Source organism: Eulemur rufifrons, chromosome 9 (genome assembly GCF_041146395.1).
Source record: "Eulemur rufifrons isolate Redbay chromosome 9, OSU_ERuf_1, whole genome shotgun sequence".
NCBI classification, from domain to species: Eukaryota; Metazoa; Chordata; class Mammalia; order Primates; family Lemuridae; genus Eulemur; species Eulemur rufifrons.
This window is the reverse complement of record NC_090991.1, coordinates 19,004,374-19,025,783: the sequence shown is the minus strand read 5'-3', so window position 1 is coordinate 19,025,783 and position 21,410 is coordinate 19,004,374. Positions and strand designations below refer to the sequence as shown.

Sequence of the window (21,410 nt, the reverse complement as noted above, 5' to 3'; positions counted from 1 at the left end):
GAGGTGACAGTCAAAGACACCTTTAACAATAATCTGTAACTCTATAAGAAAAATGTACTTGTGTATAACTTTTATAATTAAAAAGTAATTTTAAGAATCAAGGGGAGAAATTATGAGGGCCTTGTCTCATGTGGTCTTAGTGAAAATGCAAAGATGACAAACCTGGTAGGATCCACTTCAAAGCTTACATGTTGCCAATCAGAAGATGTGATAACAATTCGTAATAAAGGATCCAGGAGTTTTTGTAGGTAGGTAGCACCATATACCTAAAGAAACGCACAAGTAGGAATTTATTATGCCTGCTTCATATATACTGCATTAAAAGTTCTTGCATCAGTTCTGTACATTCTCTATATAATTATTACTGGACATACCTCAGCAAACACACACTCAAAATGAATGATACAAACCTTGAAACAGAATGTCATTATTTTACTGGCCAAGCTGTTGCCTCGGAAAAGAGTCTGCATGGAGTCTGCCAATTCTACTTCCTTAGAAAACATGTTCCAGAGCAGTTGGTAGAGTAAATGCCGAGAATCAAATAGAGTAACCAGAACTCGAGCTAGTTCATCCTGAGAACAAAACAAAACCAGGTTGGTGCGAACAATCCATTTTTTTCTTAAGCAAGAAACTGAAGATAAGCAAAAAAGCAAATCCAAAGTTGAAAACCACATGCCAAATTAAGACATATGGTGACTGATTAATACTTCCCCTGAGATTTATCTGTGTAATTTGCCTGTAGTGGATGACTATTAAATGTTTATAATAGCTGTTAAGTCTAGGGATTAACTGGTGAAAGTTAGTAAGAGATGTAGGCTTCACCAGGAGACAAAAACTTCAAGATTCAGATCAAATTATATCACAAAATGAAAGAGTAGAACTAGAAGATGACATCGAAGAGTTTAATTTGCATAGGCATTTGCACATATCATTTTCTTAGAAAATCACTGAGGAGAAATAAGACTGGTGACCAGAAGAGCTCTCCTCTCTTCTCGGGTGGACAGGGGAACTCAGTGAACAACAAAAATGGAATGACTACAGGATTTTGAAGAAATCAGGAAGAAAAGGAACAGGGCATTCAGAACCCAGAGGTCAGCCAGATTCATGTGCAAAGCTGGGGAGTGGGGTAGGGAGAGGAGGTGAAATTACCATCTATTATGGAAATGACAACCCTTATAATTCCCTACGATAAAGTAGTTTTTGGTACACTCAAGAAAAATGATCTGATAGTAAATCACTGTTTAACCACATGCTGAGAACAGCACTAAAGGCAGCTATAAAAAGATGCCTCAATCCTCAAGGAGTAACAACAAAGGCCAGGATCACAGCCATAACTCTTTAATTCTTGCCTGGTCTCAGGATTAGAATAATCTGATATTTGAGTAAAGGAAAAAGTTTAATAAGCCTAATCACAAATAATCTAGAAGCCAAAGAATTATGAAGACCCAATATTCTGCTCTACTCCCTAATACATAATACATATTTGGCTAGACATAAAAACTCTATCCTCCATGATAAAGTCAAGTGAAATTGTGAGAATTCTGTTATAAAAATTTGTAGACTACTGTGCTAAGTGTTTTTTCCCACTCCAATCCCTCCCTCCCAAATTCTGAAAACTTAAAGCAACATAATTCGAAAACCTATTTACAAAATAGAATTAAATTTTTAAAAATGTTACTTTATATTTTGTTCTCCTTTAGATATAGCTTTAACAGATTTGACTTAATGTAAAATTCCTTCTTAACATATAAGTCATTTAATATAAAGCCCAATGAATTAAAGCTTCTTGGACTTAACTGATTCTTTCTTTGTTAAGAAAATTACTGAGTATTTTTAGTGCTAATTACAGGAAGGTACTAACAAGATAATTCGGAACATCCATTTTCAAAACATTTGAAGATCTGTGAACTAATTTTAGGCTTCAAGAGGATTTCAATAATTTGGGGGTATTGCTAATCAATGTGTATAAAATTTCAGTTATACAAGGTAAGTTTTAGAGATCTGCTGTGCAACACTGTACTCATAGATAGCAATACTGTATCGTACACTTAAAAATCTGTTAAGAGAGGCCGGGCGCGGTGGCTCACGCCTGTAATCCTAGCACTCTGGGAGGCCGAGGCGGGTGGATTGCTCAAGGTCAGGAGTTCGAGACCAGCCTGAGCGAGACCCCGTCTCTACTAAAAATAGAAAGACATTATATGGACACCTAAAAATCTATATAGAAAAAATTAGCCGGGCATAGTGGCGCATGCCTGTAGTCCCAGCTACTCGGGAGGCTGAGGCAGTAGGATCGCTTAAGCCCAGGAGTTTGAGGTTGCTGTGAGCTAAGCTGACGCCACGGCACTCACTCTAGCCCGGGCAACAAAGTGAGACTCTGTCTCAACAAAAAAAAAAAAAAAAAAAATCTGTTAAGAGGGCCAAGAGTGGTGGCTCATGCTTGCAATCTCAGCACTTTGGAGGCTGAGGTGGGAAGATCTCCTGAGGCCAGCAGTCTGAGGTTGCTGTGAGCTATGATGATGCTACTGCACTCTAGCTCAGGCAACAGAGTGAGACTCTTATCTCAAAAGAAAAAAAAAATCTGTTAAGGGGATAGATCTTGTACTAAGTGTTCTTACCAAAATAAAATAAAATAATCAGAGGAGAAGCATTTCAGATGACAGTAGCAGCAAAGGTGCTCTAAGACAGAAACAAGTCTAACGTGTATGAGGAATGGAAAGGTAGCCAATGTGGCTTAAGTTTACTGAGCAAGAAGGAAAATGGCATAAGATGATGTCAGAGATGAGACAGGGCCCAGATTGAGTAGAGCCTTGTAGGCCAGAATAAGGAGTTTGAATTTTACTTTAAGTGTGGGTATGAGAAATATGATTCTGGCCAGGCGCATTGGCTCACGCCTGTAATCCTAGCACTCTGGGAAGCTGAGACGAGAGGATCGCTTCAGCTCAGGAGTTCCATAACAGCCTGAGCAAGAGTGAGACCCTGTCTCTACTAAAAATAGAAAAATTAGCTGGGCATCATGATGCATGCCATAGTCCCAGCTACTCGGGAGGCTGAGGCAGGAGGATCCCTTGAGCCCAGGAGTATGAGGTTGCTGTAAGCTAGGCTGATGCCACGGCACTCTACTCAGGGCAATGGAGTGAGAGTCTTGTCTCAAAAAAAAAGAAAAGAAAAAATGATTCTATAGCTTTTAAGCAGGAACAAATCTATAAACAATGACAAATTACCTTAGTTATAATTTATATAACTGAAACCGTTTTTGGTACACCATAAACCAAATGGCTTTTTAACAAGGAAAAGGTCAACAACCCTTCTCAAAGTCTCTCTTATTAAGAATCATGTGATTTTAGGAAAAAGTTTCCCTAAGTTAAGGGAGAGGTCAAATAGCCATATTACGTATTCAGTGTTTAAAGCAAGAAAATACCATAATTTCAAACGCAGTTACACTGCTTAAATTAAAACAAAATTGTACAAGACATTATAGAAAAAGAATAGCAAACTGGAAGTAGTAAACAGACACAAATCGTGGATTCCAATTCTGGCTTTTCTTAACTACTAACTAATATTAGGCTTAATTTAATTACCTTACCTAATATATGAAGACACCAGCCCAGATCAGTGGTTTCTAATTTTCTTTAAATCAGTGTTTAAATGGAATTTTTCAGTGGGTGTAATGAGATAGAACACCAGCAAGGGCTAAATGTGTCAACCACTCTGTACAGCTGAAAACCACTTAACTAAGTATCTAAAGTTTGTTCTAGCTCTAAAATTGTATCAATTCATTCAATAAACATTTATTGAACAAATATATGTTGAAGCATTTGCTATGTGCCAGGCACTCTTTCCCACTAACTCAATGCACTTACCCACTGAGAACAAGGGACCACGTTGGCCAGAGCCATAGCTATAGGGAGCTCTCCCTGATCACCCATCATTGTGACTAATTCCACCAGTCTCTCAAAACGATCTGCCAATACTGTTTCTGCAAGTGTGTCAAATTCTGTGCCTTGTTGAAGGATTTTTGTCAGAACTTCCATAAATGTAGCTCTTGTCTGGAGATCCTTGTGATAACCTAAACCTGGACAAACAGATGCAAATTTACTAACAGGACCTTGCTGAAGTAATTTTTAGTGTGTTACATGTCAGTTCTCCAGGTTTTACATTTCTCTATGAAGCTTTCACTTGATCTTACCTATGGAGTGCATGAGGCCACTGTCCACATTAGCATTGAGTAAGTTTGACATTGCAAGTACTGTACAGTGCCTCAGTGATGCCAGCCTCCGAGACATGCCACGTTTCCTGCCACCTGTTTGTGCATTTTCATCTTCAACTTCACTACAGTCGTTCAAAAGGTTCATAAACAACGTGAAGTATCTGAGAAATAAAAAGACTAACCCTTACACAGTGAAGGCCACATCAACAAGAAAGCCAAGCAGACATTCTGAAGTAATCATATGTGCACTGTATGAGTGGCCCTGGGCATCTGTTTCTCTCCTCTCTTGTGATAATCAGCCATGGTGGCTCATTATGAAGTGTGCTATGTTGGATATGATTTTGTCTTGACAAAGCCCAGTACCCATTTCATAACATAAGCACCAAATAGATGCAATGTTTCTTGGTAAATGTGTCACTTTTAATGTTTAGCATATAAAATTAGTAGCCCTAATAGTTTGGACAATGTCATTTTAAATGACAATGAAGCAATCTCGATTGTATTACAAGTAAAAACGCACCAACCACATCATTTTCTATAAGTACCACAAAACACTGTTGTTTTCCGATCTCAGCGCTGTCATAGGGAATATTTCTTCACAAGTGTGGTATATTTTATGCAACAGCAGCTAATGGCCCTAATACCAAAGCAATTAGATCCACTATAATCATTTGCCACTTTGGTTACGATTGTGTGGGGGGCTTTATTTGCTTTTTGCTTTGTGTTTTGGGCGGCTGAAATTTACTTAAGAAATAACTGTGATTTGGCTTCCATCAATTCCACACCATCTCCTTCCTCAGGCTGCAGTGGGAGACCAGCTAGGAGGGAAACTACTGCTTCCATGCTTGCCTGGTCCAAATCTCTGAAGAAAAAAAATTTAGAGACCATAAGTCCTTCAGGTTCTTCCATTCCACTTTTCCCTCACATAAACCTCTTACTAACAGACATAAACTTTAGGAACTACCTATTTCATTAAACAAATTATTAGCACGCCCTAAATAATTTGAGTTGATATGCAGACCCCAGAATACAAAACATTTCAAATTGGGGAGAAGGCAATAACAACCTTCTACAAAGTAATCTTGGCTAAATGACTACCTTAAATCAAAAGTATGTCCAGTCAGCCCTCCATATCTATGAGTTCTGTATCTGTGGATCCATCCAATCAACCACAGATCGAAAATATTTGGAAAAAAAAATGGATGGCTGTGCCTGTACTGAACATGTATAGACGTTATTTCCTTAACATTATTCCCTAAACAATATGGTATAACAACCATCTATACAGCATTTACATTGTATTAGGTATTATAAGTGATCTAAAGATAATTTAAGGTATATGAGAGAGCGTACGTAGGTTACATGCAAATACTACACAATTTTACATAAGGGACTTGAGCAGCTGTGGATTTTGCTGTCTATGGGAACAGAGGGTTGAGAGATCCTGGAACCAATCCCCCACAGACACTAAGGGACAAATGTATTATAAAACCAGGCCTAGCCAAAGAATTGTTATTATATGGTTCACATTGTTTAATCACTTTCTGATAAGTTTCAATAAGTATTTATCACTAAGGCAAACTTAAGCAATTACTTCTTAGAAAGATTCAACACAATTAATTTCCTCAAATAAGTTATCAAATCACCAAATAAATACATTCTGAGGCTTTATATATCTTATTTCCCAATAACTGTAGACTGTTTTTCCTAAATTGACAACATTAACTTTCCAAACATAACATTTCCATTTGTTTTCACTGAAAAGTCTATCAATTAAAAAAAAGTAATAATAAAGATTCATATCTTTATTTCAAACACAAGAGCTTGACATCTAAAAAATTCAAATACACATAAAATATATGTATAATGGCTATAATGAAGTAGTTGTAATGCTTAGAGTAAAACCTGCTAATACTTAAAAGTCATCTTCTTTTTTACCTTGTAAGACATTTTACATCATCATCTGCTGCTTGGTTTGATGTTCCCATGACCCAGTCTGTCAAGTATTCTACCATCTTATTTCTACACAATGGTGGAGAAAAGGGAAATAGCAAAGAATTTTTTTAAAGCCACGCATAAACACACACACTTTTAGTCAACTAATGCAAATAACTTGCCAAATAATCCAAGTGACATGGCAACTTTATAAAAGAGATATTACTATCACAGAGGTAAATGTCAGAAGAGCAACAAATACAAGCAACTTGGATACTGATCCTCTGTATTGCCCCTCAGCTATGGTAAGTTTGAAAACAATTAAGTTCTTAGCTCAAGTACAGCACAATTTTAGAAAAAGGAGCATTGCAATGGGCACAAAGCTTTTGTAAATTTGAAAAGACATGCAGAGAAAAACAAACATATAAAATGTTCCTCTTCCACTTCCTCTTTTCCTCTGATAATCAGGTCCTACTATTTTTCTGTACTTCATTTAACATACTAAGATTTACAAAACGCTATTTTCCTCTTTTGAGAACTCACCTAAATTTCATCTCTTGACAAAATGAGAGGTCATCTCTCCTTGCCATCATTACTTCAACCAACTGACATAGTTTGGTTTTTATTTGAATTGCATGGACCATATTCCCAAGCACACGAACATATCTATTTAGACATAGAAACATCAAAAAAAAAAAAATCAGATATAGACAAAAAAGAAGGCATTCTAAATGCTTTAATCACTAAGAAAAAGACTAAATGTAACTTTAAAAATGGTAAGATTTTTAATTTTTTATAAGAGAAAACGTACAACTTCTGGTTAGCTTATTGACACACCCTATTTTGGGTGTAGTAAAGGATGACAAATTATTTCATCAATTACTATGAATATCAATGTGTAAGAGGTTTCTCCTACCCCCTAAAATGTCTGCTACATTTCAGTAGAATGCTTACCTGACCAGATTTAACATCATTGTTTCAATGCTAGCTTGTCCCAGATGTTCAGAGCTGCCTTCAGTATGATTATCTAGTAAGTTCTTCATTATAGCTATGGTTTGCTCTACAAATTGAGTATTGGTGTCAGTCAATAAAACCTATACAAAGAACAAAATACAGTAGTAATTTGCCATCAATGCACAGAAGGCAGACCATAGAGAGATGAAACTGACTGGTGTAAATATACACATAGATAAATGCACCCATGGGCATATATCCAAATAAGCACACAGATATACACAGACACTCGTACCCATACCCAAGATATTCATAATCCCAGGCACATTCATAAGAACAGTTCCTAAGAAGCAAACTGATCCCTACATTAGACGTAGGGAGCTACATTAGATGACTTGTCTTTCTACAATTTTTGACAATTTTTTAAAATAGCAAGTATTCATGACGGTACCTAATTTAAATAATTAAATAATTCATTATTTCAAACAAGTTGCTCTATTCATAAGAAAAGGTGAAAAATAAAAGAGAACACTTTACCTGTCCTTGGGAGTCAAAAAACTTGCTGATGGTATTCTTCAACTTGTTAAATAGCATTGGATAAAGAGCAGGGCTCAATTCTAGACCCACCAGATCCTTAATGTTGGTCCGTATTTGAAGTCCCACTTTCTCATGGTTACACACCATTAAGGACAACAGCCGATCCATAAATTTGCTGACAGGTGTATCTGCATTTCCCTCTGAGGACATCACTGAAATCATGGAACCCTTACGTTCACTGACTGGGCCCATGGGTGGACTATAGGTTGCCAGGCCAGAATTGCTTCTCTGCTGCAGGCACACTCCCCCAAGGGCACAAAGGAAGCCAGTCATGTTGATCCACTCCTGTAGGGAATCTGTGTCAGACAAATCTATGGATCCTCCTCCACTCACATGGGACATTCGCCTCTTAACAATGGTCTTGTGAAGGCTTTCAGCAGCCTAAACACAAAATTTTTGTGCAAAGCATGAATTCAACCTAAATTAGTTGAGACTTGACAAATTACTCTTTATGAAGCATTTCTTCCATGACAAACATATATGTTTTACATTTAAAATATCAAAACCTGAAATTACTCTATATATTTTTAAAGAGGCACTGATATATTTTTGTTATAGTTAGACTAATATAATCAAACTAGAAAAACAAATTTATTTTAAAAAGCTTTGATTCACATGGATAAACCTTGAAAACACGTTAAGTGAAAGAAAACAGTTACAAAAGCCCACAGATTCATTTACAGAAAATAGATTTGCCTACCTTGGAAAATCTACAGAGACAGAAAACAGATTAATGGTTGCCAAGGGCTGGAGGGGTGGGGGACAGAGAGGTGGGAAAACAGAAGGTTAAGGGGGCAGAGATTGCTAAAGGGTTTTTCTCGAGATGATGAAATGTTCTAAAGTTGATTTTTGTGATGGTAGTACAACTCTGTGAATATACTAAAAACAGTCACTGAATTGGACATTTTATATAGGTGAAGTGTTTGCTATGTGAATTATGTATCAATTAAACAGTTTAAAGCTTTCATTCTAAAGCTACATGTCCTCTCCAAATAATGATATTAGGTACACAGTTTTGCTTCACACACACACACACACAAAAAAAAACACAAAACTTTTTTCTTATTCTAATTAAGCATGACAGGAAAAAAGCGATGGGAGAATAATCAAAGTTTTTTAAAAACACCTAATGAGAGCAATATGGGCATTACAAATTAAATACACTAAAATACTAATTAAATGTTAATTTCTGAAGTACTAGGTAATAATACAGTTGACAGTAATAAATGGGTAAAATATTCAACTTTTAAAATTTCGTTTAACCTATGGGTTCAATCTTCTGACCACCAGATCCCTCAATAGAATACCTAACAAAATAGCAAAATGATTGTTTCAATTTTGTTTTATTTTTCTCTACCTCTGTTGTTTCTTTTTTGAAAATTCTGTGAAATACCCTGATGAAGGGAGAAAGAGCAAGGAAGAGGGTAAAGGAATCATCTCTACTATAAATGGTCTCTAGGAGTACTGCCCAATATTTTTATAATAACAGAAACATTTTATATCTCTACTGTCTAATATAGTAACTAATTGCCACATATGGCTATTGGATACTTGAAATGTGGCTACTTTATGACCAAGGAATTAAATTTTAATCATATTTAATTTTAATGTAACTTAAAATTTAATTTAAATTAGTCACATTTAGCTAGTGGCTACCATATTAGATAGTGCAGGTCTAGATGAACCAAAATTAAGTATTAGTATTAATACAACTATATGCTTATACAAGGAGTGACTCACAAAAGATTACTGAAGTATATATGATTAGCAGATGAAATAATAGACAAAATCCACTTTACAAACTCACCTGGCCATCTTCCATTTTGGCTTTTGGATAATTAAGGATTAGTTTTGTAGCTTGTTCCCATTTTGCATGTGTATCTTCCCAAGCCTAAAATGAAGGCAATTATCACTTGAAAGAAACTTTAAGCCTAGGCCTAAAAATCAATTTGTTACAGCTAAGTTTCAAACCTGGTGCATAGCACAAATATAATATGTTACGTGTAGTATGCACACATCTTAGATTTGCTTCAAAAGCTATTCCAGATCACACACATGTAACATGAGGCTTCTAAGAGGTTTCTGTTGCTAAGGGCATACCTCAGTGTTTCCTGCAGTGGGATGCTCGATGCGCCTTAGCAGTGCCATCACTCTTTTCTGAAGTGCTGCTCTCCCTAGCAAAGACAACAGCAAATCAGGTTATTGCACTGAGAGCTCTGCTTGCCCAGGAAGAATGTAACAAGCCCCACCCAAAAGGCAGAGTAGGAAGAATAGAAGAAATGCTCCAAAAATTTTCTTTCAGCAACCCTACAGGAAAGGTATTTATTTTGGATCCCACTATGTCCGCAGCATAAAATAGTTATCCTCACCTATAATTTACTCAAAACATACACCGATGTGCTTAAAATTTTACTACATACGATTTGGGCAGAGTAAATTATACAATCTAAACTGATAGTAATCTATACTGCCAGTTATTTAAAAATGTAGAGCATATTAAAAAGTCAGTGAGAGAGAATTTATTTTAAATGCTATTTATTTTCACCCTTCTAAGTTTAGAAAAGGATTTCAAGTAAGTTATCTGAATTAGCCCAGTAAACTTACAAAGCAGAAACCTTGAATACATTCCTGACACAATCAGATTCATGTAATTTAAGGCACCCTGAGTAAAAACAGCCATTATCCACATTTACCTTACCTGTTGACATCATATTGCTGACAGAGGCAAACTCCATGAATGTGTTATAGTTGGGCAAGAAGTTGTGCACGGACACTTCATCCACCCCACACCGGATATCTGCTTCCTCACAGAGGTGGCGGAAACAGGACATGGCAACCAAAACAGCTTCAGTGTCGGGGCTCCACAGAAACATGTACAGCGCCACTTCTAGTTTGGTCTGGGCTTGTCGGCATATTGGTGGGGTTCCGCTGCATCCTGCTGCGCTATCCTGGTAGCCAGGGGTGGGAGGCATAAATTTGCAATTAGGTAATTTTATTTATAAAACCCAACAATCCAATAAACTGTACCATATATATCAGCATATATTAAAGAGCTTTCCTCTCTAATCATGGTAGGAATTTTTCAACCCCCCTCTCAATTTCTTGTCTAAATGAGAAATGAGATTATTTGGACCAACATAAGGCTACTATCTGCCCAATTTCAATGCAAATAGGTATTAATCCTATTCCAGATACATAAATAAACTCTAACATGGATACTAGTAAAACACCACAACATAAATCTACTACAGGAAAAATATAATGTACTTCCTAGTCAATTATAAATGACAAAGGAAGAAGTAACAGGAAATTCTATCTACATACTACATGGAAGAAATAAAATAAGTACACTGAGGCACTGACTGAAATAAGGGCATAAAGAAGAATTAAACAGTGCTGCAGAAGATATATTTGATTCTAAATTACATACTACCCAAACACGAAATGGAGAAACTCATTTACAAAACAAATACAAACTCTGCAGGTAAAGCAGACGACAGTAAAAACCATACTGCTTAGTTGGAACTGTGGGCATGCCTGCAGCCACTGTGCAACCCCGAGGAGGGATAGACGTGCCCAGGTGCTCCCACGTACCCATGGGAAGGTCCCTACTGGCCTGCTGTGGGCTACTGTTGAGACTGAGACATGAATAGAATTTTCCACAGTTTCTCGCCCACGCGGCCTGCCTGGGTGGGGCCCAGCCTCTCTGATCTCAGGTCCAAGGTGTCATTTTGAGAGGCTGACACTGGGCTGTGTCTTAGTCCTAGGCCAAGTTTGGGCTTGAGGTGGCTGCAGCCCATCTGCCTCGGGAGAAGTAGGGAAACCAGGCTTTCCAGCATGCATATGGGATGGTGCCCACCATCCTGCATCTGGCTGCTGTGAGACCGAGTCTCAGGCAAACTGCACTCCCCAGTTTCCTGCCAGAGCAGCCTGCCTGAGAAGGGCTCTGCCCTTTTTGGTCATCAGCCCATGGCCCCATTTTAGGAGTTTGAAGTGAGGCAGTGACCCATCCTTGGCCTGAGTTTGGGCTGATGTGGTTGCAGCACTGTCCAAGTGAGGAGAAAAAGGGGAGCCCACACTCTCCTACCTACTCCTAGAACAATTCCCACCTCCCTGCTACAGGCTCCTGTGAGACGGAGACAGGACTGGACAGCATTCCCCACAGTCTCTTGTTCATGCTGCTTGTCTGAAAGGAGCCCTGCCCTCTTCGATTGCAGGCCCATATCCAGCGCCATTTTGAGAGTGTAACACTGGGCGGTGCCCCACCCTTGAGCCAAGTCCAAGGTGACAGGACTGCAGTAGTCACCTGGCTGGGAACAGACAGGAGAGACCAAGCTCTCATAAGCACACTTAAGACATTACCCACTGCCCTGTAACAGGTAGCTGTGAGACTGGGGACTAGCCTACTAGTAATACCAACACAGACCAACACTCCTGCCACTTCCCACATCACACCAGCTGCTCAGGAGCCTGAGAAACTGCCCACATACCCAGCCATTTGCTCCAACTACTAGCTTCTGAATAAGTCACCTATAGGCCGAAGAATTGGCCCCTCTCCCCCCCCCAGACAAACTAACATCACTGCCAGTGTAAGCTGCTCTGAGGCCTAAAATCAAGTATGGTCACCCACTGTTTCCATAGCTGGGGCCCAAAGACTAGCTTGACTGCCACTCACTTGAGTCCCAGCAAAACTTCACCACAGCCTCAACTAATAACTGTTCCCTAACCAACCAAGGAAATCACAGATACCATGATCCAGTGTACTGCCTAAGAAATCATACAAAGAATACATTACTGCAGACACCCAAAATTAAAGCCAAAATGTCCTTCTCAACCAACAACATATATACACATTCAGGAAAAAAATTCTGTCCTTCAAAAGTAATTTCAAAAAATCAAAACAAGTGACTGCTACATTACATGTGCAGATATCAACAGAAGGACACAGGAAACATGAAAAAGCAAGGAAATAGGACACCACCAAAGGACCAAAACAGTTGTCCAGCAATGGATCCCAATCAAAAAGAATCCTCATAATGCCAGATAAAGAATTCCAAATGTTCATCCTGAAGAAGTTCAATGAGATGGAAGAGAAATCTGACAACCAATACAAAGAATTCAGAAAATCAATTCAGGATATGAGTGAGAAATTTACCAAGGAGAAATGGAGATCATGAAAAATGACCAAACTTATGAATTATTGGGATTCTGGAGGGGAAAGAAAGATCAAAAAGTTTATAAAACCTACTTAAGGAAATAACTGATGAAACCTTCCCAGGACTACTTAAGAGAGTTAGACATTCAGATACAAGAGGTCCAACGATCCCCAAATAAATGCACTGCAGAAAGGACTTCACCACAGCATATCACAATCAGAATGACTAAAGCTGAAGTGGAAGAAAATTTTAAAATTAGCAAGAGAAAAGCATCTAGTCACCTATAAAGGAATCAGACAATAGCGGACCTCTCAGCAGAAACCTTACAGGCCAGAAGAGAATGGGATGGCATTTTTCAAAGTGCTGAAAGAAAGAAACTATCAGCCAAGAATTTTATATCCTGCCAAACTAAACGTCATAAATGAGGGAGAAATAATGTCTTTCTAAGGCAAGGAATCACTGTGAGAATCTGTCACCACTAGAGCAGACCTACAGGAAATACTCAAAGGAGTCTTAAACATGGAAACAAAAGGATAATATGCACCATCATGAAAAAATATAAAAACATAAAACTCATAGGTCTTATAAAACAACCACACAAAGGAGGAAGAGAAAGGAATTAAATGGCAACATGACAGAAGTTCAGCAAGCTACAAAGACAAAAGATAGAGGGAAAAAAATCCAAAAACAACTAGAAATCAACTAGCAATATGACAACAACAAAGTCTCACATATCAATGTTAACCTTGAATGTAAATAGATTAAATGTTCCACTTAAAAGATACAAATTGGTAGAATGGATTAAAAAAAAAAAACACCAAAACATGCTCTAACTATAGGCTGCTTACAAAAAACTCACCTTACCCATAAAGACACAGATAGACTGAAAGTAAAGGAGTGGAAAAAGATATTCCACGCAAATGGAAACCAAAAGCAAGCAGGAGTAGCTATGCTTACATCACATAAAATAGACTTTAAATCAGAAACCATAAAAAAAAAAGACAAAGAAGGTCATTTCATAATGACAGAGGGATCAATCCAGCAAGAGGATATAATGATCCTAAATATATATGCACCAAATATTGGAGCACCTAGATTCATGAAACAGATATTACTAGATATAAAGAAAGAGACAGACAGCAACACAATAAAAGTGGAGGACTTCGACATCTGCTCACAGCACTGGACAGATCATCAAGACAGAAAATCAACAAAGAAACACTGGACTCACATTGAACTTTAGACCAAATGGACTTAACAGATATTTACAGAACATTCCAAACAAACAACTACAGAATATACATTCTTTCCAGCAGCACATGGAACATTCTCTAAGACAGACCACACTTTAGGCCACAAAACAAGTCTTAACAAATTTTTAAAAATTGAAATCATATCAAGTGTCTTCTCCGACCACAAGTGGAATAAAGCTAGAAATCAACACAACTTCACAAACTATACAAATACATGAAAATTAAATAACATGCTCCTGAATAATAATTGTCAATGAAGAAATAAAGAGAAATTTGAAAATTTTTGAAACAAATGAAAATAAAAACACAACATACCAAAACCTGTGAGATACAGTAAAAGCAGTACTAAGAAGGAAATTTAATAGAATTAAGTAGCTCCATCAACAAAGTAGAAAGATTACAAATTAATAATCTACGCACCTCAAGGAATTAGAAAAATAACAACAAACCAAACGCAGTTAGCAGAAAAAAGAAATAACAAAGATCAGAGCAGAACTAAATGAAATAGAGACCAAAAAAATAATACAAAGGATCAACAAAACAAAAAGTTGGTTCTTTGAAAAGATAAATAAAATCAATAGACCACTAGCTAGATTAAGCAAAAACAGAAAAGGAAGGATTCAAATAAGCTCAATCAGAAATGAAAAAGGAGACATTACAACTGATACCACAGAAATACAAAATATCATCCATGACTACTGTGAAAACCTCTACGCATACAAATTAGAAAATCTATTGGAAATAGTTAAATTTTTAGAAACACACAACCTCCCCAGCTTAAATCAGGAAGAAATAGAAATCCTAAACAGACTAACAATGAGATTGAAATAGTAATAAAATCTCCCAAGAAAAAAAAATGCCCAGGACCAGACAGATTCACAGATGAATTCTGTCAGACCAACAAAGAACTGGCACCTAACCTACTGAAACTGTTCCATAATATTGAGAAGGAGGGAATCCTCCCTAACTCATTCTATGAAGCCAGTATTTAATCTCTTTCTCTGATAACAAAGCCAGGAAAGGACACAACAAAAAAGAAAACTATAGATCAGTATCACTGATAAACACAGAGATGCAAAATTTCTCAACAAAATACTAGCAAACCAAATCCAACAGTAATCAAAAGCATCATTCACCACACTCATGTGGGTTTTATCCCAGGGATACAAGTATGGTTCAACATACTCAAGTCAATAAATGTGATTCACCACAAAAACAGAATTAAAAACAAAAACCATATGATCATTTCAATAGATGGATAAAAAGCATTCAGTAAAAGCCAGCATCCCTTCATGATGAAAACCCGCAAGAAACTCAGCATACTCCAAATAAATAATAAAAGCCATTTATGACAAACCCACAGCCAACAACATACTGAATGGGGAAAAGTTGAAAGCATTCCCCGAGAACTAGAACAAGACAAGGATGCCCACTTTCACCATTTCTATTCAACATGGTACTGGAAGTCTTAGAGCAATCGGATAAGAGAAAGAAATAAAAGGCATCCAAATTGGAAAAGAGGGAGTCAAATTATCTCTGCTTGATGATGGTATCATCTTCTACCTAGGATTTCTCCAAAAGATTCCTTAATTTGATAAATGAGTTCAGCAAAATCTCAGGTTATAAAATCAATGTACAAAAATAAATATCATTTCTATACACCAATAACAACCATGCTGAAAACCAAATCAAGAACTCAGTCCCATTTACAATAGCTGCAAACAAACAAACAAACAAAAAACCTAGGACTAAATCTAACCAAGGAGGTGAAAGATCTCTGTAAGGAGAGCTACAAATCACTGATGAAAGACATTGTAGATGACACAAATGGGAAAATATCCCATACTCATGGATTTGAACAATCAATATTGTTAAAATGACCACACTGCCCAAAGCAGTCTACAGATTCAATACAACTCTTATCAAAACATCAATGTCATTTTTCACAGAATTATAAAAAACAATTCTGAAATTCATATGGAACCAAAAAAGAGCCTGAACAGCCAAAGCAACTCTAAGCAAAAGGAACAAAGCTGGAGGCATCACATTGTCTGACTTCAAATTATACACAAGGCTACAATAACCAAAACAGCATGGTAATGGTATAAAAACACACACATAGATGAATGGAACAGAATAGAGAACCCAGAAATAGAGCCACATACTTACAGCCAACTGATCTTTGACAAAGTCAACAAGAACATACACTGGGGACACGCTTTTCAATAAATGGTACTGGAAAATTGCATAGCCATATGCAGAAGAATGAAACTGGATCCCTATCTCTCACCATATATAAAAATTAACTCAAGATAAAGACTCAAATGTAAGATCTGACACTATAAAAATACTAGAAGAGGCCGGGCGTGGTGGCTCACGCCTGTAATCCTAGCACTCTGGGAGGCCGAGGTGGGCGGATCGTTTGAGCTCAGGAGTTCGAGACCAGCCTGAGCAAGAGCGAGACCCCACCTCTACTAAAAATAGAAAGAAATTATATGGACAGCTAAAAATATATATAGAAAAAATTAGCCGGGCATGGTGGCGCATGCCTGTAGTCCCAGCTACTCGGGAGGCTGAGACAGGAGGATCACTTGAGCTCAGGAGTTTGAGGTTGCTGTGAGCTAGGCTGACGCCACGGCACTCACTCTAGCCTGGGCAACAGAGTGAGACTCTGTCTCAAAAAAAAAAAAAAAAAAAAAAAAAAAAAAAATACTAGAAGAAAACCTAGGGAAAACTCTTCTGGACATTGGCCTAGGCAAAGAATTTATGACTAAGACCCCAAAAGCAAATACAAAGAAAATAAAAATAGACAAATGGGACTTAATTAAACTAAAAAGCCTCTGCACTGCTAAAGAATCAAAAGAGTTAAATAGACAACTTACAGAATGGGAGAAAATATTTGCAAACTGTGTGTCCAACAAAGGACTAATATCCAGACTCTACAAGGAACTCAAACAATTCAGCAAGAAAAAAACAAACAATCTCCTTAAAAAAGTAGACAAACAGGTATTTTTCAAGACAAGATACACAAATGGCAACAAACATAAAAAATGTTCAATATCACTAATCATCAGAGAAATGCAAATTAAAACCATAATGAGATACCATTTTACTCCAATCAGAATGGCTATTAGAAAGTAAAAAAATAATAGATGATGGTGTAGATGCAGTGAAAAGGGAACACTTACATACTGTTGGTGGGAAAGTAAATTAGTGCAACTTCTATGGAGATTTCTTACAGAACTAAAAGTAGACCTACCATTTGACCTTGCAATCCCACTACTGGGTATCTATCCAGAGGAAAAGAAATCACTATATCCAAAAGATACTGGTATCCATATGTTATCACAGTACAATTCGCAATTGCAAAGATATGTAATCAACCTAAGTGCCTATCAACTGATGAGTAGATTAAGAAAATGTGGTATATATACACCATGGAGTACAACTCAGCATTAAGAAAGTATGAAATAATATAATGGCTTTTGCAGCAACTTGGATGGAACTGGAGGCTCTTATCCTAATTGAAGCAACCCAGGAGCAGAAAAATAAATGCCACAGGTTCTCATTGGAAAGTGGGAGCTAAACTATGGCTACACAAAGGCACACAGAGTGATATAATGGACACTAGAAACTCAAAAGGGGTGAGGGGAGGACAGTGAGGGAGGGAGGGGAGGAGCAAAGGATGAAAAATTACCTATAGAGTACAATGGACACTACTCAGGTGACCAGTACACCAAAAGCCCAGACTCTACCACTGCGCAATAATGTACATGTAACAGAATTCAACCCCCTAAATCTATTAAAATAAGAAAATAATGGGATAATAATAATTCCTGCTCCAGAGTTGCGAGGATTAAATGAGATGATGTGTAAATAGTACCTGATGCTTATAAGCTATAATTGATAACTATTATAAACCTCTACCCCATAAGAAAAACCATTCATACCCAAGAAGTTTGGAAGTTGTACCAACTAACAAAGGTACAGATTTACTGGGATAAAAACCAAGTATTTTGCTTGATGTTATAGATAAGCGTTTCTGTGATTTTTGTGTATATAATTCCTTTTAAATATAAATAAATCATAATACAAGTGAAAATAACAAATCATTACAGAATAGTTTCTTTTCCAGGTCAAAACTTTTTTTTATCCCTAATTTTTATTTATTTATGAATTTTTTTTTCTTTTTCTTTTTGATAGAGATGGGGTCTCACTCTTGTTCAGGCTGGTCTCGAACTCCTGAGCTCAAGCAATCCTCCTGCCTTGGCCTCCCAGAGTGCTAGGATTACAGGCATGAGCCACCACGCCCGGCCAGGAATTATTATTATCCCCATTTTAAAGTTTAGACTCTTGGGCACAGGGATGTTAAGAACTTGCCCAAGTTTCCACAAACAGCAGTGACAGAACTAGAATCTAAGCAGTTTTTAACTATTACTATCTTACCTACTTGAAATTTACCAAAGTTCATTTGGAAAAAAATACAGCACAGATGATGATATAGAAAAATTACAAAAGCAGCTTTTTACCATGGAGGAATTTCCTTTTCCCTTCCGGACAGAGGCTCCAGGAGTACAGGTACGTAGTAACTCTTCATGATCCATGGACATTTGACTGGTATTTCCACTAGAAGGAACATCACATCCTACTCCATAAGGGAAGAGAAAGTGACAGGAACTTCTGTCTGCCTGCTAGAAAAAAGAAAAAAATAAGCTCTACTGAAGTACTGACAACCAAGAGGAATAAACAATGTTAAGCTGTCTTTCTGTTTGAAACCTGGGAAACCTCTCCTCTTAATCCCTACATCCCACCTTGAGGAATGTTCATTAGAAACCCATTAGGATGAATAATATTTGCTCAATGTCTTTGAAACTCCTCTTAGTTTTCCACTCTCCAAATCAGAAACAGCAGATTCTAAAAATATAAATTAAGGCCAATATGGACACAAGGAAAACAACAACATAAATCTAATGTATCAAAACTGTAATGAAATCTCAACAACAAAGATTTCCTCCCACAATATTTTATCCCGTGCCATGTCAGGATAATTGGAAGTTGACTCTTTTGAGATTAAGCTCTTCTGGACCACTAATTAACATTAGTATATACACCAAGTATGTCACAAGAGTGACTTTGCTGATCAGAGCACTATACCTTCATTACCGGATGACCAATGTTTACACTCTGAAGAGTATACCATAGATGAGGGCATGAAACTCTGAAGTCTAATCTCTTTCCCTATCTGTGGAATAACGCCAAATTCCACTATATTAGCACACTAAGATAAGCCAGATGTGAATAAACCCATCTCACCATTGTCCATTTCTAAACAGAGATAATTTAACAAGCTGCATGGCACTGAAAAGCATATGAGTTTCATACATTTAAGATTTCTCATAGCTATGATTCTATGACTGAATAAAAACTCATTAAATCAAGTGCTCCTAAAGCTATGCAATAGTAGAATTCTTAAATTGATTAATTATATTAATAGAAACTATATGTTAAAACATATTTAGGGCTCTTCTCTATCCCCCACAACCCTCACCATGTTTCAATAGTTCAGGATCAAAAAGTTTCACTCCACCCTAAGAAAGAAGTCTGCTCTATTTTCAAGAGGTGAAATTTTTATGGGAGGAATATAATATATAAATATATATATTTATATATTATATATATTATTATTTATATTATTTATATTAATATTTATATATTATATATATTATATATATATTATATATATATTTATATAATTTATATATATAAATATAAATATAAATAAACCTAGATAGAGGACTCTCAACCTGTTCTCTTTAGCTTCTTGATAGATAACATTTTCTGGACTAGCCTAGCCATAAGAGCCAAGTCTTATGTATGAACTTGAGAGTAAAGAGAGAATATGATCTTCAACCTACTTTGGTTATAACAGCCCCTACTCCTTCTAGGCTTGCCCCATAGAGATCTCCTTAACTTACCTACAATTCATCAATATTGTGGCTGTAAGGCCAAAGCCTCAGAATAATTTTTAAAATGTTGATTTGTCAGCCATTCTCCTCTGCACATATATGTCCCTATGAGAACCTTGTAGGAGGAAGGAGCTGAAGTAGGACCCAATTTGGTTAATAAATACCTCCTTAACCTCTCCTCATTATCATTTCAAATATTCTTCCATCTTTGAAGAGGTAATTTTGCTTACCTTATTTTTAAGAAGAAATTTATTCCTGCAGATCAAAATTTCCCGCAACCACTTGAGAATTTCTGTGCTACTAAGCATTTGATGGCTAGTTAATTTCTTGCAGATGTAAAAAAGCATTTGTGAGCTGCAGTAATATAAAGTTCATTGTTACCAGCATCATCAGTACATAATCTAATACAGATATAATCAGTACATAAGAAAGGCATTATCTCACAATGGATATAAGTTTAGAGAACCTTAATATCCCATGCAGTGTTTGTTTTCATAGCTATCAAAATGTCAATAGCACCATAATAAAAGGAAATAAGTCTACAGGTTATATGTAAAAAGCAAGTACTTTTATAAGCCCCCTATGTTTCATCAAACTCCCAATGTTTCATCCATGAATCCCATCCTTGCAGGGGACATAAAAACAAATGATAAACCACATACACAGCAGAGACTATAGATAAACCTAGTGCTCTAGGGCATGGGTTCTCAAAACAACCATCCACAGGCCAAATCCAGCCCACCATTTGCTATTATAAATAAAGTTTTAATGGTACTGGCCACATCCATTCATTCACATATTGTCTATGGCTACTTTCATGCTCCGAAGGCAGAACTGAATAGTTATATGACAGAAACTGTATGACCCACAAAGCCTAAAATATTTACTATCTGGCCCTTTAGAGAACAAGCTTCTTGATCCTTACTCTAGAGCTGCACTGTCCAACATGGTAGCCATTAGTCAGCCACATGAGGCTATTAAGCACTTTAAATATGGCTTGTCCAAATTGAGATATGCTGTAAGTATAAAACACATACCAAATATTGAAGACTTTATAAAAAAAATAAACATATCTCATTAATAACTTTTATATTAATTACATGCTAAAATTATAATATTCTAAGATATGTATCTATATACTGGGTCAAATAAAATATATTATTAAAATTAATTTTATCTGTTTATTTTTGCTTTGTAATGTGATAACTAGAAAATTTAAAATTATATATCTGGATCACATTATATTACTACTGGAGAGCACTGCTCTAGAGTTTAAGATTTAACTCAGCTGCCAAGTGAGTCAGCAAACCCATTTCTATAAGACAATGGTAAACCTGAGGTT

The 21,410-nt window shown here is 36.7% G+C and overlaps 1 protein-coding gene across 2 annotated transcripts in view; it reads right to left on the bottom strand.

Moving 5' to 3' along the window:
* Positions 1 to 21,410, bottom strand: part of NF1 (neurofibromin 1) — a 246,247-nt gene that overhangs the window by 125,908 nt on the left and 98,929 nt on the right. For both annotated transcript variants that reach the window (XM_069482258.1, XM_069482259.1), the window contains exons 16-29: positions 20,299 to 20,422; positions 18,632 to 18,793; positions 10,392 to 10,641; positions 9,794 to 9,867; positions 9,501 to 9,584; positions 7,634 to 8,074; positions 7,097 to 7,236; positions 6,686 to 6,808; positions 6,146 to 6,229; positions 4,953 to 5,069; positions 4,187 to 4,368; positions 3,861 to 4,072; positions 411 to 572; positions 163 to 266 (exon numbers count right to left, since the gene is read on the bottom strand). In XM_069482258.1, the coding sequence (XP_069338359.1) occupies positions 163 to 266; positions 411 to 572; positions 3,861 to 4,072; positions 4,187 to 4,368; positions 4,953 to 5,069; positions 6,146 to 6,229; positions 6,686 to 6,808; positions 7,097 to 7,236; positions 7,634 to 8,074; positions 9,501 to 9,584; positions 9,794 to 9,867; positions 10,392 to 10,641; positions 18,632 to 18,793; positions 20,299 to 20,422 (2,259 nt within the window). The remainder of the gene's footprint in view (positions 1 to 162; positions 267 to 410; positions 573 to 3,860; positions 4,073 to 4,186; positions 4,369 to 4,952; positions 5,070 to 6,145; positions 6,230 to 6,685; positions 6,809 to 7,096; positions 7,237 to 7,633; positions 8,075 to 9,500; positions 9,585 to 9,793; positions 9,868 to 10,391; positions 10,642 to 18,631; positions 18,794 to 20,298; positions 20,423 to 21,410) is intronic.